The sequence below is a fragment of the Phalaenopsis equestris genome, unplaced genomic scaffold, assembly GCF_001263595.1.
Source record: "Phalaenopsis equestris unplaced genomic scaffold, ASM126359v1 Scaffold000232, whole genome shotgun sequence".
Lineage (NCBI taxonomy): Eukaryota > Viridiplantae > Streptophyta > Magnoliopsida > Asparagales > Orchidaceae > Phalaenopsis > Phalaenopsis equestris.
In genome coordinates, this window is record NW_018164674.1 from 460934 (window position 1) to 472883 (window position 11950).

At 31.7% G+C, this 11950-nt stretch overlaps 3 protein-coding genes across 5 annotated transcripts in view; 1 reads left to right on the forward strand and 2 right to left on the reverse strand.

The window, feature by feature from the left end:
* The window catches only part of LOC110023827 (polyadenylate-binding protein 2-like), a 6310-nt gene extending 5062 nt beyond the window's left edge, over positions 1-1248 (forward strand). The window contains exon 6 of the mRNA XM_020723433.1: positions 793-1248. Coding sequence (XP_020579092.1) covers positions 793-841 — 49 coding nt within the window. The 3' untranslated portion in view covers positions 842-1248. The remainder of the gene's footprint in view (positions 1-792) is intronic.
* A 1611-nt stretch (positions 1249-2859) lies between these two features.
* On the reverse strand, positions 2860-8941 carry LOC110023828 (cytochrome c oxidase-assembly factor COX23, mitochondrial). Of its 3 annotated transcripts, none has more exons than XM_020723436.1 (4): positions 8762-8941; positions 6206-6282; positions 3087-3157; positions 2860-2999 (listed from the first exon to the last, which is right to left on the reverse strand). In XM_020723436.1, exons 1-3 carry the CDS (start codon positions 8865-8867, stop codon positions 3110-3112), a joined length of 231 nt encoding a protein of 76 aa, XP_020579095.1. In that variant the 5' UTR covers positions 8868-8941; the 3' UTR covers positions 2860-2999; positions 3087-3109. The 3 variants fall into 3 exon arrangements, with proteins under 3 accessions (XP_020579095.1, XP_020579096.1, XP_020579094.1); XM_020723437.1 differs by having other exon boundaries at positions 3083-3157; XM_020723435.1 differs by having other exon boundaries at positions 3103-3157; positions 8762-8940.
* Positions 8942-11161: 2220 nt separating this feature from the next.
* Positions 11162-11950, reverse strand: part of LOC110023816 (trishanku-like) — a 4109-nt gene continuing 3320 nt past the window's right edge. Inside the window, exon 2 of the mRNA XM_020723420.1 lies at positions 11162-11434. Within this exon, the coding sequence (XP_020579079.1) occupies positions 11162-11434 (273 nt within the window). The remainder of the gene's footprint in view (positions 11435-11950) is intronic.

The following is an 11950-nucleotide window of genomic DNA, read 5'->3' on the forward strand; positions in this document are numbered from 1 at the left end:
TGATTTGTTACTAATTGGCTAGTAATAATCTGCTAAATTTCCTGCTGCATTTTTAGATTTTATTTTAGTATATTGATTATCGTATCAAGCACCAAAAAACATTTTCTCACAATTATAATTAGTTTTTTTTATTATTATTTTTTTATTTTGCTCAAGTAAGCTTCTCGTGTTTTGGGCATTAGGCGGTCATGTTGCAGCACATTTGTTGCAGCGCATTTAGGCTCTGTTTGGGACAGCTTGTGCGTTTCAGGATAAGCTGCTTATCCTGAAACGTGGCTCGCGGGCCGGCCGTAAGGGGTTGACCTGCGGCCTGTGTTTAGTGTAAAAACCCAAACGCATTTTCGGATAAACTGATGAAACACGCGAACCAAAACAGACCCTTAATCACACTAAACAAAATCTTTTCCTCATTCTTTGAGACCTTTCTCACATGCTTCATGGTATGTATCAAATGAAGGAAACCATGCAGATGAACATTATTTTGAAGATTTACATACATACCACTCAATTTCTACGTATTTACATGTCTAACACCCAAACTTCAATTTTTACATATTCCACTTTCTTAGAAGTTAAACTTTGTAATTTTTTTATGTGATGTGAAAGATTTGGGTTGTATACATGCAAAACGGCAAAGTTTAGGTATTAGATATGTATGTAAGTAGGAATTGGTTGGTATCTATGTAAATGCCCCATATTTTATTTATTTTTTCATCTTCATTTATCAAATGAATGCTTTGCCCTGTTGTCTATCCTATATTTTCTAAGACAACTTGCTTTGTTTCCATGCAGAAAAGCTCCGAGGTTCCGGCGGCCAATGCGCTATCGGCCATACTTCTGAGGTATTTGTATCAGCAATCAGTTAAAAAAAAAAAAATAAGGCGATAGGTGTTACTCAATGTGTTAGTCATCGAGTAACAATAGGAAAAAAAAAAAATGAAGAGATAGAGAGAAAGAGAGATAGAGAGAGAATGAGTAGATTTCTACTCGCTCTCTTTCTCTATACTCTTGGTTTCCAACTAGTCTGATTGGTAAAGATCTTGGAAGTTGTTGTCAAGATATTTGATTCGATTGCTTTGCGATAACTCTCATTTTGGGAGCGTCGAAAAAAAAAAGACTCCCTTTTTATTACACACCAACACATGTGGTACCTATTGAATATTTATTATTGAACATTTGTGATATGTAATATTTAAATTAAGGAGATTGTTCTGCATGTAGCAGATAATGTTTTTGCTGTTAGGGTGTTGAGAGAGACTATGAAATGTAGAGGATGGTTTATGTTAATAATGTTTGTTGTTTTAGTTGGTTGATTCATGCATTAGTTAACCATAAAACATGAATATTTTATTGGCTGGTGATTTTGGGGTTTGTTTGGGATAGTTTTCTGCCTGCTTTGAGTTTAAGGCCGCCACCACAATTCTATTTAAGGAATTGTTCTCATCTTTCTAGAAATTTCCATGTTGGAAAGCTTTTTTTTTAAGGGTTATAAATAGACATGTAAATATTAATATATATTTCCACTTACGCACTCTATTTGATTATATATTCTCTGATTAAATTTTTGAGGCAATTAATTACATAGCACACAATTCTTATTTTTACATTTGCCACAGCTATATTTTCATATTTACATGCATAGCATTTAAATTACTCCCAAGTTTTAATGACAAGAAAAAGCAATATTACTACTAATGAAATATATCTTTTTCATGAATAGGCAGGTAAATATGAAAGTTTAGGTGTGTTATGCAAATGCATAAGAATTGTGTGCTGTATATGTAAATTTTCCTTGATTTTTTCCTGTGCTATAATATGAATTAATCAGTCAATTAATTTATTGATAAAATTGGTTGCATTTCTCTCCATGAATGTTAGCTTTTATTTTATGCTGTGAAAGTAATTTTAACATTGCAGTTAGTAAATGAAGATGGTTGACAAGTATAGGTAGAGTGATTTATTAAAAGGAAGATTTTTGCGTATATGCCTTCTTATGCATGAAAAGATGTTTCTTCTTATTATTTTTTTAAATTAAAATGGGGTTATCTTTATGTGATATGAAAGATTTATAAGGCCTAAACATAAAAGGTTAAAAGCTTGGGTATTAAGTATGTAAATACATAAGATTTGGACGGCATCTATGTAAATGCTAATAATTGAAATTATAAATTTCTTGCAATAAATAGGGTTGTCAAAATGGCTCGTTGTTCGCAAACAACTTGTGTTTGGCTCGTTAAGAAGCTTGTGTTCGGCTGATTCACTAAGTCAATGAGCCGAATATAAACAATACGAATAAATATTTGTTCGTTTGTTTTCGGTTTGTTTTGGCTTGAAATATTACTAATCAATTATATATATATATATTTGATGAGTAGTATTTTTAAAAAATTTAATTGACCAAAAGGTTACAAAGATTTATAATCAATTAAAAGTATTAATGAAAACAATAGAATAAAAATTATTAAATTAGATTCAAATGAATGTTTAAATCTTGCACCAATCCTTAACATCTCATGGCTACTTGATTACGGTTGTCAAAACGACTCTTTGTTCGTGAACGACTCTTGTTTGGCCTCGCTAAACGACTCTTGTTTGGCCGACTCTTGTTTGGCCTCGCTAAGCAAACGAGCAGAACACGAACACACTTTTTGAGCTCGAAATATAAACGAGCCGAACACCAGCTGAGCCTAGGCTCGCTCGTGTTCATCTCGTTTACACCCCTAGCAACAAACACTACCGCGCTAAAGTTTTTAAATAATTTATAGAATTAGTTAATGTAAATTTTTTCATTAAATTTGTTTGTAAACTCAAAAATATTTTAGCTAAACATGGTAGTCAATAATGTTTGAAATGTGTTGTCAAACTAAATTTTAAATTAAACTGAAATTTTGTTTTACATAAGAGGGTCGTAATGAAAGTATTTTAATCTTATTACATAAATATCAACATCTAAAAGGGCCTTAAGTTGATGATCACCATTATTAGTTCTTCATGATGACCTGAATTTAGGCACAAATGCCATATCAATATTAATCTGAAAAAAAAAAAACAAAATAAAATAAAATAAAATAAAAATCAATACTCGCATATGAATTCCTTAACCTTCACTTCACTGAAAGAAAGATCTGTGTCGATTGCGTTCCAGCCGAGCCTCCCTCTGTGAACATTGAAAAGATAGTTATAACCCATTAGCATAGTTATTGAGGAATTTGATGAGCTGAGAACATACTACGTTTAGACGAATTTGATGAGCTGAGAACATACTACGTTTAGCCGATGGATGTGCGGACGACGGCGTGGATCTTACCACACTATCAAACATATGTCATTGTGTGATTCAGGCCGTCGTCTGCACGTTTGAGAAACCGGACGTAATATTTTCTCAAATGAATGGGCCACTTACACACATACCAGACAATCCTTATATATTTACATATCTAAAATCTAAACAATTATTATGTATATGCAAGCCACTCGAATCTTTTAATCAAAATTATGATCATCAGTATATTTCTAAAAGTGATACACCTTTCCATGCATGGGTTTATGACACTAAAGTGTTATGAGTATAAATAAGTAAATTGGGGCGTTGGATGTGTAAGAATATAAGCATTGTGTGGAATGTATGTAAATCTTCCAATAAAAAAATTAAGGCAGGATGCTTATGCCAAGGCTTTTTTCAGTTCATTTTAGAATAGCTTCACTAAAATATTTCAAACTTCATATATCAAAGTCAAATCATATCGACATGCACATATAAAATGTTTAAATAGACATTTGAGAATTGAAAATAGGGGCATTTATATGCATACCATACAATTATTATGTATATCTAACACCTAAAGTGTAATACTAACATTCATAGCACTCAAATCTTTAATATCACATTGAAAATACCACTTTTCCTAACTTTTTTTATAAGTCAAATGCTTATTTTTATGCATAAGTTTATAGCACCATGGTTTTATAACTATAAATATCAAACTCTAGGTGTTAGATATGTAAATGCATAAAAATTGATTGGTAGGTATCTAAATTTCCTTTATTTATATTGGCTTGTAGAAGATTGAAACCAAAGTAAGCCGAAAATCTTAAGATGTCTACGCTATACAATATTATAAGGTTACTGGTGAAAAGAATGAATGTTGAATATTACAGAAAAAGAAAACAATCATTTAATCAAAAGTTTCAAACTATTGAGCTGAGACAACAAGGCATGTCTATTTATAAAAATAAGGGGTACTTACATAGACACCACATAATTCTTATGAATTTACATATCTAACACTTAAACATTCATATTTACATGCATACCACTCAAAACTGTAACATCACATCAAAAACACCTTTTAGAAAGCGAAATACACCTTTTTCATGCATTGGTTTATGACACCAAGGTATTATAAGTGTAAATATCAAATTTTGTGTATTAGATATGTAAATACATAAGAATTGTGTGGTATGTATCTAAATTTTCATAAAATATATGAGATGTCTATGAAACAATGAATCATACATCAGCATGCAAGGTAATTCATTTCTTTGTTATCTAACTTGATAAAGAAATAGGGCCTTCCACATAGCAGTTTTAGTAAGAATTATGACAAATTTCAACTGCAATTTCACATTTTTCGTCCTTGGCCCCTCTGTTTGTTAAGTTTTACTTATTCGGCGGCCTCTCTAGGTCGCAAAGCGACGAACGAAGCGAACAATCAAGCATGCAAAAGGTGACATGAGGGGCTTTCAAGGTGAGAAATAGAGCTCTTCCAAGGGGATTAGGGTTTTAGTTATTCTGGAAGATTTGTTAAGAAAAGAGGAATTTTTCTATCTTCTCTTTAGCTTTTTCTTAAGAAAGATTCCTCCAAAATTTGTGATGAGATGTTTCTCACTCCTCCTTAATAGTTTATTGTGAAGAGAATTTGATATATGTTTGACACTCCTTTTATTTTGTTCTCTTACATACATTTTGATGGTGGATCATTTTTGCGTTTTCGCCCTGTGGATGTAAGTCATTCTTGACCAAATCACAAATTGATTTGTATGATTGTTCTAACATTCGATATCATATGTGATGCAAACTCTATTTTCCTTTGTTGATCACATTCGACGCTATGCTTCAATTAATAAGTATTACTCTATTTAAATATACGAGATATTGTAACGAGAAATTTAACAGGAATAATGATTATGACAATTAAAGATGAGAGCCATTTTATTGCTCAAAGATATGAAAGCTAAAAATTTTCCTAAATGGCACAAATGAAATACAAAATGGCACAAATGAAATACAAAATGCGTCAAAAAGGTCTTGATTTGACCGTCCTTAGTTTACGAGATGAGATCCTTAGAAATACAGTTGATCAAATTGCTAAAAAGACATTAGGAAAAGTTGGAATTTTTCTATATGATAAAACCAATCACCAATCATCTCTATTTGAAGAAGTACCTAGTTTGCACTTGCACAAATGAAAGCACATCGCTACAAAAGCATTTTGATGATTATAACAAACTTCTTTTAGATCAAACAAATCCTAATGTGAATATTAAAGAGAAAGAAAAATTTGATGCTATCATGCTATTCAACATCTTCTTAAAAACACATTGTTACAGTTTCTTAGATGTGAAGGGCAATATTTACATGATAAAGTTGAAGTTAAAGAAGACTATCGACAGTTTTTCTTAGAGCTGAGAGGGTTTCCTTCATGAAGAATTGTGGTGCATAAGATCAGCCTTCTCTAACACTAGACTCTACCCATCACTGGAATGTAACTAAACCTTGACATTAAACAATAAAGAGAAAAAGAAGCCGTTGAACTATTTGATCGAAATCATAAAACCAAGAAACTCACGATGTGGATTGGATATCGTGACGTCCTCAAATTGCCCAATCACAGAGAGAGATTTTTCGTCAAATCGGGAGAGTCTCCCTCCAAACATACATATTCAATTTAAGCATTTATATAAATATGATACTCCTTGAACAACCATTAAAAAATAAATAAACAAAAAAATAAATTCAAATGTTGCAATGCCTTACAATGCAAGCTAATCAATGTTAAAGACTGTATAAGGGAACTCAGCTTTCCAAAATATTTTTAAAAAATAAAAAATGAATGTATAATCTAAAGTAAAAAAAATTGTAAGCAAGATGGATATAAAAAAATATTGAGCATTCTAAATAATGTCATCCAAAAGAGTATTGAACCTCCTTCTTCTTGCATTCTTTGTAATCATCAAATAGCAATTGACATTTGCTTTTATCTTGGTAGTTAACTTCCAGACCTGCATGTTTTCGTCTACAAATCAGCAAACTTTGACAGGCGAAAAACTCACACACAAGTACAAATTTAGATCTTTTAAGGAAACATTTATAAATCCGAACAAAAGCAGTGTTCTGAATCAGGAAGGAAACAATTGTACATGAAATACATAAACCATACACATTCTTCACATGTTTTTCCTAAATACATTCTTTCATGGGCCCTCTGTGGATATTTTTCAATAAACAAAATGAGCATTTACATATATATCACACAATTCTTATGTTTTTACATATCTCACACCTAAACTTTCAAATTTACAATAAGAATTGTGCGGTATGTATGTAAATGCCTGTTTTAAAATTCCTAATTGGAGAAGTCTCTCATTATAAGTAAGCAGATGCCTAAGGCAAAAAGATAACAAATTTATGAATGGAATCCGTTTGGTAACTAACTACTCCAAATTGGTTGAATGCAATCTGAAGGAATTCAGTTAGCGTAACTCATACCATATTTGTTTCATATTTTCCCCTGCTTCATTTCATTTTCAGTTTTGTGTAAATGATACATGCATAGTTTATGAAACACAAAAAATAGAGCCATCTTTATGAATCGTGAAATGAATAATTACAATATCCAATGTTGTTATTAGAACATCTATCTATCTATTTTTAATTAAAGTTGAATATTTCTTCCATCGCAGGATGCCATGAAGCAAGTCATGACTAACATTGAAGCAAGTCATATTTCTTCCATTGAAGCAAGTCATGATTAACAAAAACTTAATGACCGAAGTAGCAACCCTTCTTGCGAGTAAGGAAATGAATTTTTGTTTGTTGACAAAAAAAGAAAAAAAAAATGAAAAAACTACCAATTGTATTTCTTAAGTTGAAATTCTATGCATGTACATTGTAACAACGAAGCTTTAACTAATATAAATTTAAAAAGAAGCCATTTTTTTTAGTGAATTTGCTTCCATTTCATCATTATATGCTATGAAATCAGCAAGATAAAAAAGTCATGTTTATTTCACATGATTTGCTTCATATTAAAATGAATTTGCAATAGATAATTAATTTTGTAATAAATGCAACATTAGATAATGCATTTAATAAAGAAAAAATTTCGATACAGTATTTGAATGGGAAATTTTTCGGAATTATATTCAAAATCATACAAATTATTATTTAAACAAACTTATAGTTAGAGTAAATATCTAAACGTAATAAATCCAACAACAAGATTTGATCATATTTGAATCCATATATATCTTGAGCACTTTTAAGTGTGATTTAAAATTTTGAGATATTAATTAAAGGGTCAAACAATCCTCAATTCTTATACTCAAACTAATCATCCCGACAAAAGAAATCCAACAAACTTAACATCACTCAATTCTAAAATCATCAAGCCACTTTAATGTTGAATAAATAGTAATTTATCAAAGTAATCAAAATGGGCTTTCCAATAGAACATTTATAGATTCTGACCAAAAATCAAAATACCACTAAAAAAAATATACCCACATTCTCTATATGGTAATGAGAGAAAAATCTAGACTTGGACTTGAAATTGAGGAAGGCTAGGAGATTTGAAGAGCTTTAGGGCTTTACGTGATGAATAATGTTAAGCCGTTGCCGCCACAACTGTCATCAACTAAACACTATCGTTCAATCACATAACCCGATCGTTCTCTCTCGACCATTATCACCTAATCATAATCACCCAACCGTTAACATTTGATCATCATCTTCACTCGTCACTACTTCTACCGCAATCACAAGAGACCTAACAAATATTCTCAACTTTGTAATCGCATTTTCTTCAATATGGAAGAGTGGACTTTGTAAACTCATCTACATGGTAAGTAACTTCAGCTGGGCTAAGCCCCGTCGTTCTTTTACTTTCCAAATTTTCCACATAAGAATTTTATTATCACCTGTGTCCTTGTCATTTATCTATTTATATGCAAAGTTAAAATGTTAAATCTTTCACTCCACCATCACAAATTTTCTTGCATACAACAGGGATCAAACTTGACTAGCCATCTCATAAGAGAATTAACTTAAATCCAACCATTAGGGTTGAATTACATTCTGATCTAGCCTAAAATGAGAAATGAGTCTGATTGTCAGATAAATTGAATGTTTCCTATATGCATTAAATGAATATTCTTTTAGGTTAATTGAGTATTCCGTTAGAATAACATCATATAACTAGGTCAGTACAGTAGTTATAAGAAAACATTTTTTTAGAAGATTTTCAATCATGTTAGATGGATTAAGAAGAAATCTGTCTAAAGATCAACCATCAATCCATAATCGCTTTCTATTCTTCCGTCCTCATTTCTTTATCAAGCTCATAACTCACCAATCTGATCCAATACACCTCATTCAAAGAATCTATCGGAAGCTTACCCGTTGTTTCAAGCGAAAAAAACCCTACGGCTAAGATCAAAATAGGAAAGAAGCAAAAGGAGGGAATGGGGACGAAGAGATTACATTTCAGAGAAGCTGTGTACTGAGGATAGCAAAGGGAATCGGAGAGCCTCGCAGCGCTCGGATACGATTGAGAATTAGCGATCGGAGAAGAGGAAACCGGAGACATCGAAGCTGAGCGGCTCTCCCGTTATTTGCCTACCATTCTTATTTCTTCTGTATTTACATAACTAACACCGCAATTTTAATTTTCACATACATTCACCATTTTGCAAATATGAAACATTTAGGTGGTATAAATGTATATATATATATATATATATATATATATATATATATATTATGTATGTAAATTCCTAAAATAAAATAAAATAAAAAAATACTTCAAACTCTGACCACTTTTCAAATTAACTTTTATTAAGGGAGCCCAAAGTGCAATATGTGCAATTCAAACTTATAACATCATTAGGGAAATTACACCTCAAACGCTATGTTGAGGTCAAGTCCCAGATAATTTGCATACATGATACTCAACTCATATATATTTACATATCTAAAACTTAAAACTTTAATTTTTAATTGTTTGTCACCTTACCTAGATATAAAAATAGATGTATTTCACTTTGTAAAAGTTTTAAAATTTACACACACATAATGATGAATTATAATTTATCCTTTTTGAATCACATCTCGAGAGTTAAGGTCGAATGAATGAGAGAATGAACAATTAGTAGAATAAGTCAGAAATTTTTGTAGAGAGAATCGAGGGGGAGGAATGTTTATTCATATTTTTACCATGTTTACAGAAATGAGACAACTGTTATAGAAATCATTCTTAATGTTATTAAAGCTCTAATTGATTGTATAGATTTTATGTTATATTTGTATTATAATTTGAATTTCAACATTGACAGTAATTAGTTGGTCCGCTGGCTTGAAGTCAGTAAATTCAGGTTGTGTTTATCTCATTTGAAGTACGTGTTGGTCGGCCAAAGTGATCGGGCGCATGGCGATCTGGCTTGGTGTCTTTTTGACATAATTGACCGGAATTGTTGGTTGTGAGATGGTTGTTCGGTCCAGACGCGGGGTTATTTTTTTGTCGAGTGAGCTGTGACTCATTCTCCATTTGGCTCAAGTCTTGCAAGGCTAGTGTCTCGCTTACCTGGTTGGTTTGTTGCCTCGGTCGGATCTCCCAATCTTACAAGGTCTTAGAATCTTCTCACAGCCTATGTGGGGTATCCAACGATACTCGTTGCCAAGGTGATTTGCGCCTCACTTTCGCCGGTTTTGTTGCTACCGAGCGAGAAACTATCTCCAAAGCTTGAACTTATCTCGAGTTTGGAAACACGGCTTCATGCTCTGCTTTGAATCGTCGGTTGATTGCTTACCTCAAGAAAAGACTTTTTTATCTTGGTCGTTCGTTTTCTTTGAGATTTATGCTCGTTTTTTTTATGTATACACATAAATATCTACAAAATCACTTTATGGGAGTAAAGCATCGAACTTCATTATGGGCAAGGGAGGAAAAATTTTGCACATAAAAATAAAATAATCAAATTTACAAAAACGTCAAGTTATTTACCATGTTTGTGACTAAACATACCTTAAACTCTAAAACACATAAGAAATGCATTAGTGAAAAAGACATTGGTTAGAAGTTCTTAATAGAGTATTTCAAGAATGTTAGATATACTCAGGGGTGAAACCAATCTCTTTTTTAAGAAACTAGAGCAATGAAGGATAAAATGTTATTTTAATAGGGATAAATTTGATATTTTAGGAGGCACAAAAGACTAAATTGCTCACCAATATAAGTAAAAAAATCTTAATTTGAAGGGGGCAATTCCCCCATGGAGCCCACGTGGATCTACCCCTGTATATACTCGATATTATGTAATTACATGATTATTTACCATAGATTGTATATTAAAAATTTATAAAAACTTTATTCATATATTATGCAAGCATAATTGTCTATATATCACTTGTGTAGTAAATATTTAATGAGTATGGGCCCAACAAGATTATGCCCTAAAATTTAATATTTCTTTCTTGGGATAACTACATACATACCTCCTTAAAATATTGATATTTACAAATTACTCATCAAGGTATTTTTTTGAAATACAGAATCGATATATTTTCACATGCCACAATCATACCATTGAGAATTTGATAAAAATGAAAAACATGAGTTAGGGTTTTATCATGATTTTCTTATTTGAGCGAGAATTTGAAAAAAGAATGATAGAGGGAGCTTGATTTGTAAATAGTTATGTTTCAGGTGCTCTGCAAGTAAATTCTACAAAAAAAAATAATACAAGAAAAATTGCGTAATTTAAAAAAAATAACTCGCTCCACATTTACACTGCTCCCAATGGGATTCATAACCTTCATTTTGCATTGGCTTTGGACAAATGTGTTATTTGATAGTAATAAATCACATAAGTAGACTCTATACCATCATCTAGTAGCACATAAACCATTTATAACATCATCATTAAGGTCATCATCAACAACATCATCATCATCATCGTCGTCGTCGTCGTCATCATCATCGTAGTCGTCTATACTCTCATCAGTAGATTCGGTATAACTGAATTCATGATCACTCCATACATCAACATTAAGCAAGCCAGCGGAATTATCAACATCATCAAAATCATCATCGTAATAATCAACATCAAAGTCCGAATCACCGCTTGAGATGGATCCGATTGGATCGTGCTTCATGATCTGATACAAAAGAAGTAGCAACTAAGATATTTATATATTAAATTCATATATAAAGCCATGCAAAGTAGTCATCAATGTGTCTTACTATAAGACTAAAATAAATTAGATTAGGGTAAATGATGCATGACATTAAATTTAAAATTATGTTAGTCTTACTATAAGAATAAGAAAGGCCATGATGGCTTCACTCGAGAATCAAAATCAAGGGACAATAGAGATTCATTGTTTGGGAAGATTTAGCTTACATCATAGCTAAATCTTAAGCTAAATCTTGCAACCAAACAACCCTCAATGGCTTGTTTGGGATCACTTGTATTTTTTAATGCATTTTTGTCTGTTTTTTATGTTTTATTTTAAAAATAAATTAGCATGATTTCAAAAACACTGAATCTTAAAGACAAGGATTCATAATTAAGAAAAGGATTCATGTAGCCGACCCCACTTAATGGGATAAAGGCCTGTTGTTGTTGTTGTTATAGGGTGAATCAATTATCAAATATTGTGCTTGGAAGTCAC

What these genes read in the sequence shown, in the direction of transcription:
- LOC110023828 (XM_020723436.1), bottom strand. Translation starts at nt 8,867, where the DNA reads ATGTCTCCGGTTTCCTCTTCTCCGATCGCTAATTCTCAATCGTATCCG. An exon ending in GTACACAGCTTCTCTGAAAT is followed by an intron (nt 6,283 to 8,761) that starts GTAATCTCTTCG and finishes GAAAACATGCAG; the next exon opens with GTCTGGAAGTTAACTACCAA. An exon ending in AAGAATGCAAGAAGAAGGAG is followed by an intron (nt 3,158 to 6,205) that starts GTTCAATACTCT and finishes CAATGTTCACAG; the next exon opens with AGGGAGGCTCGGCTGGAACG.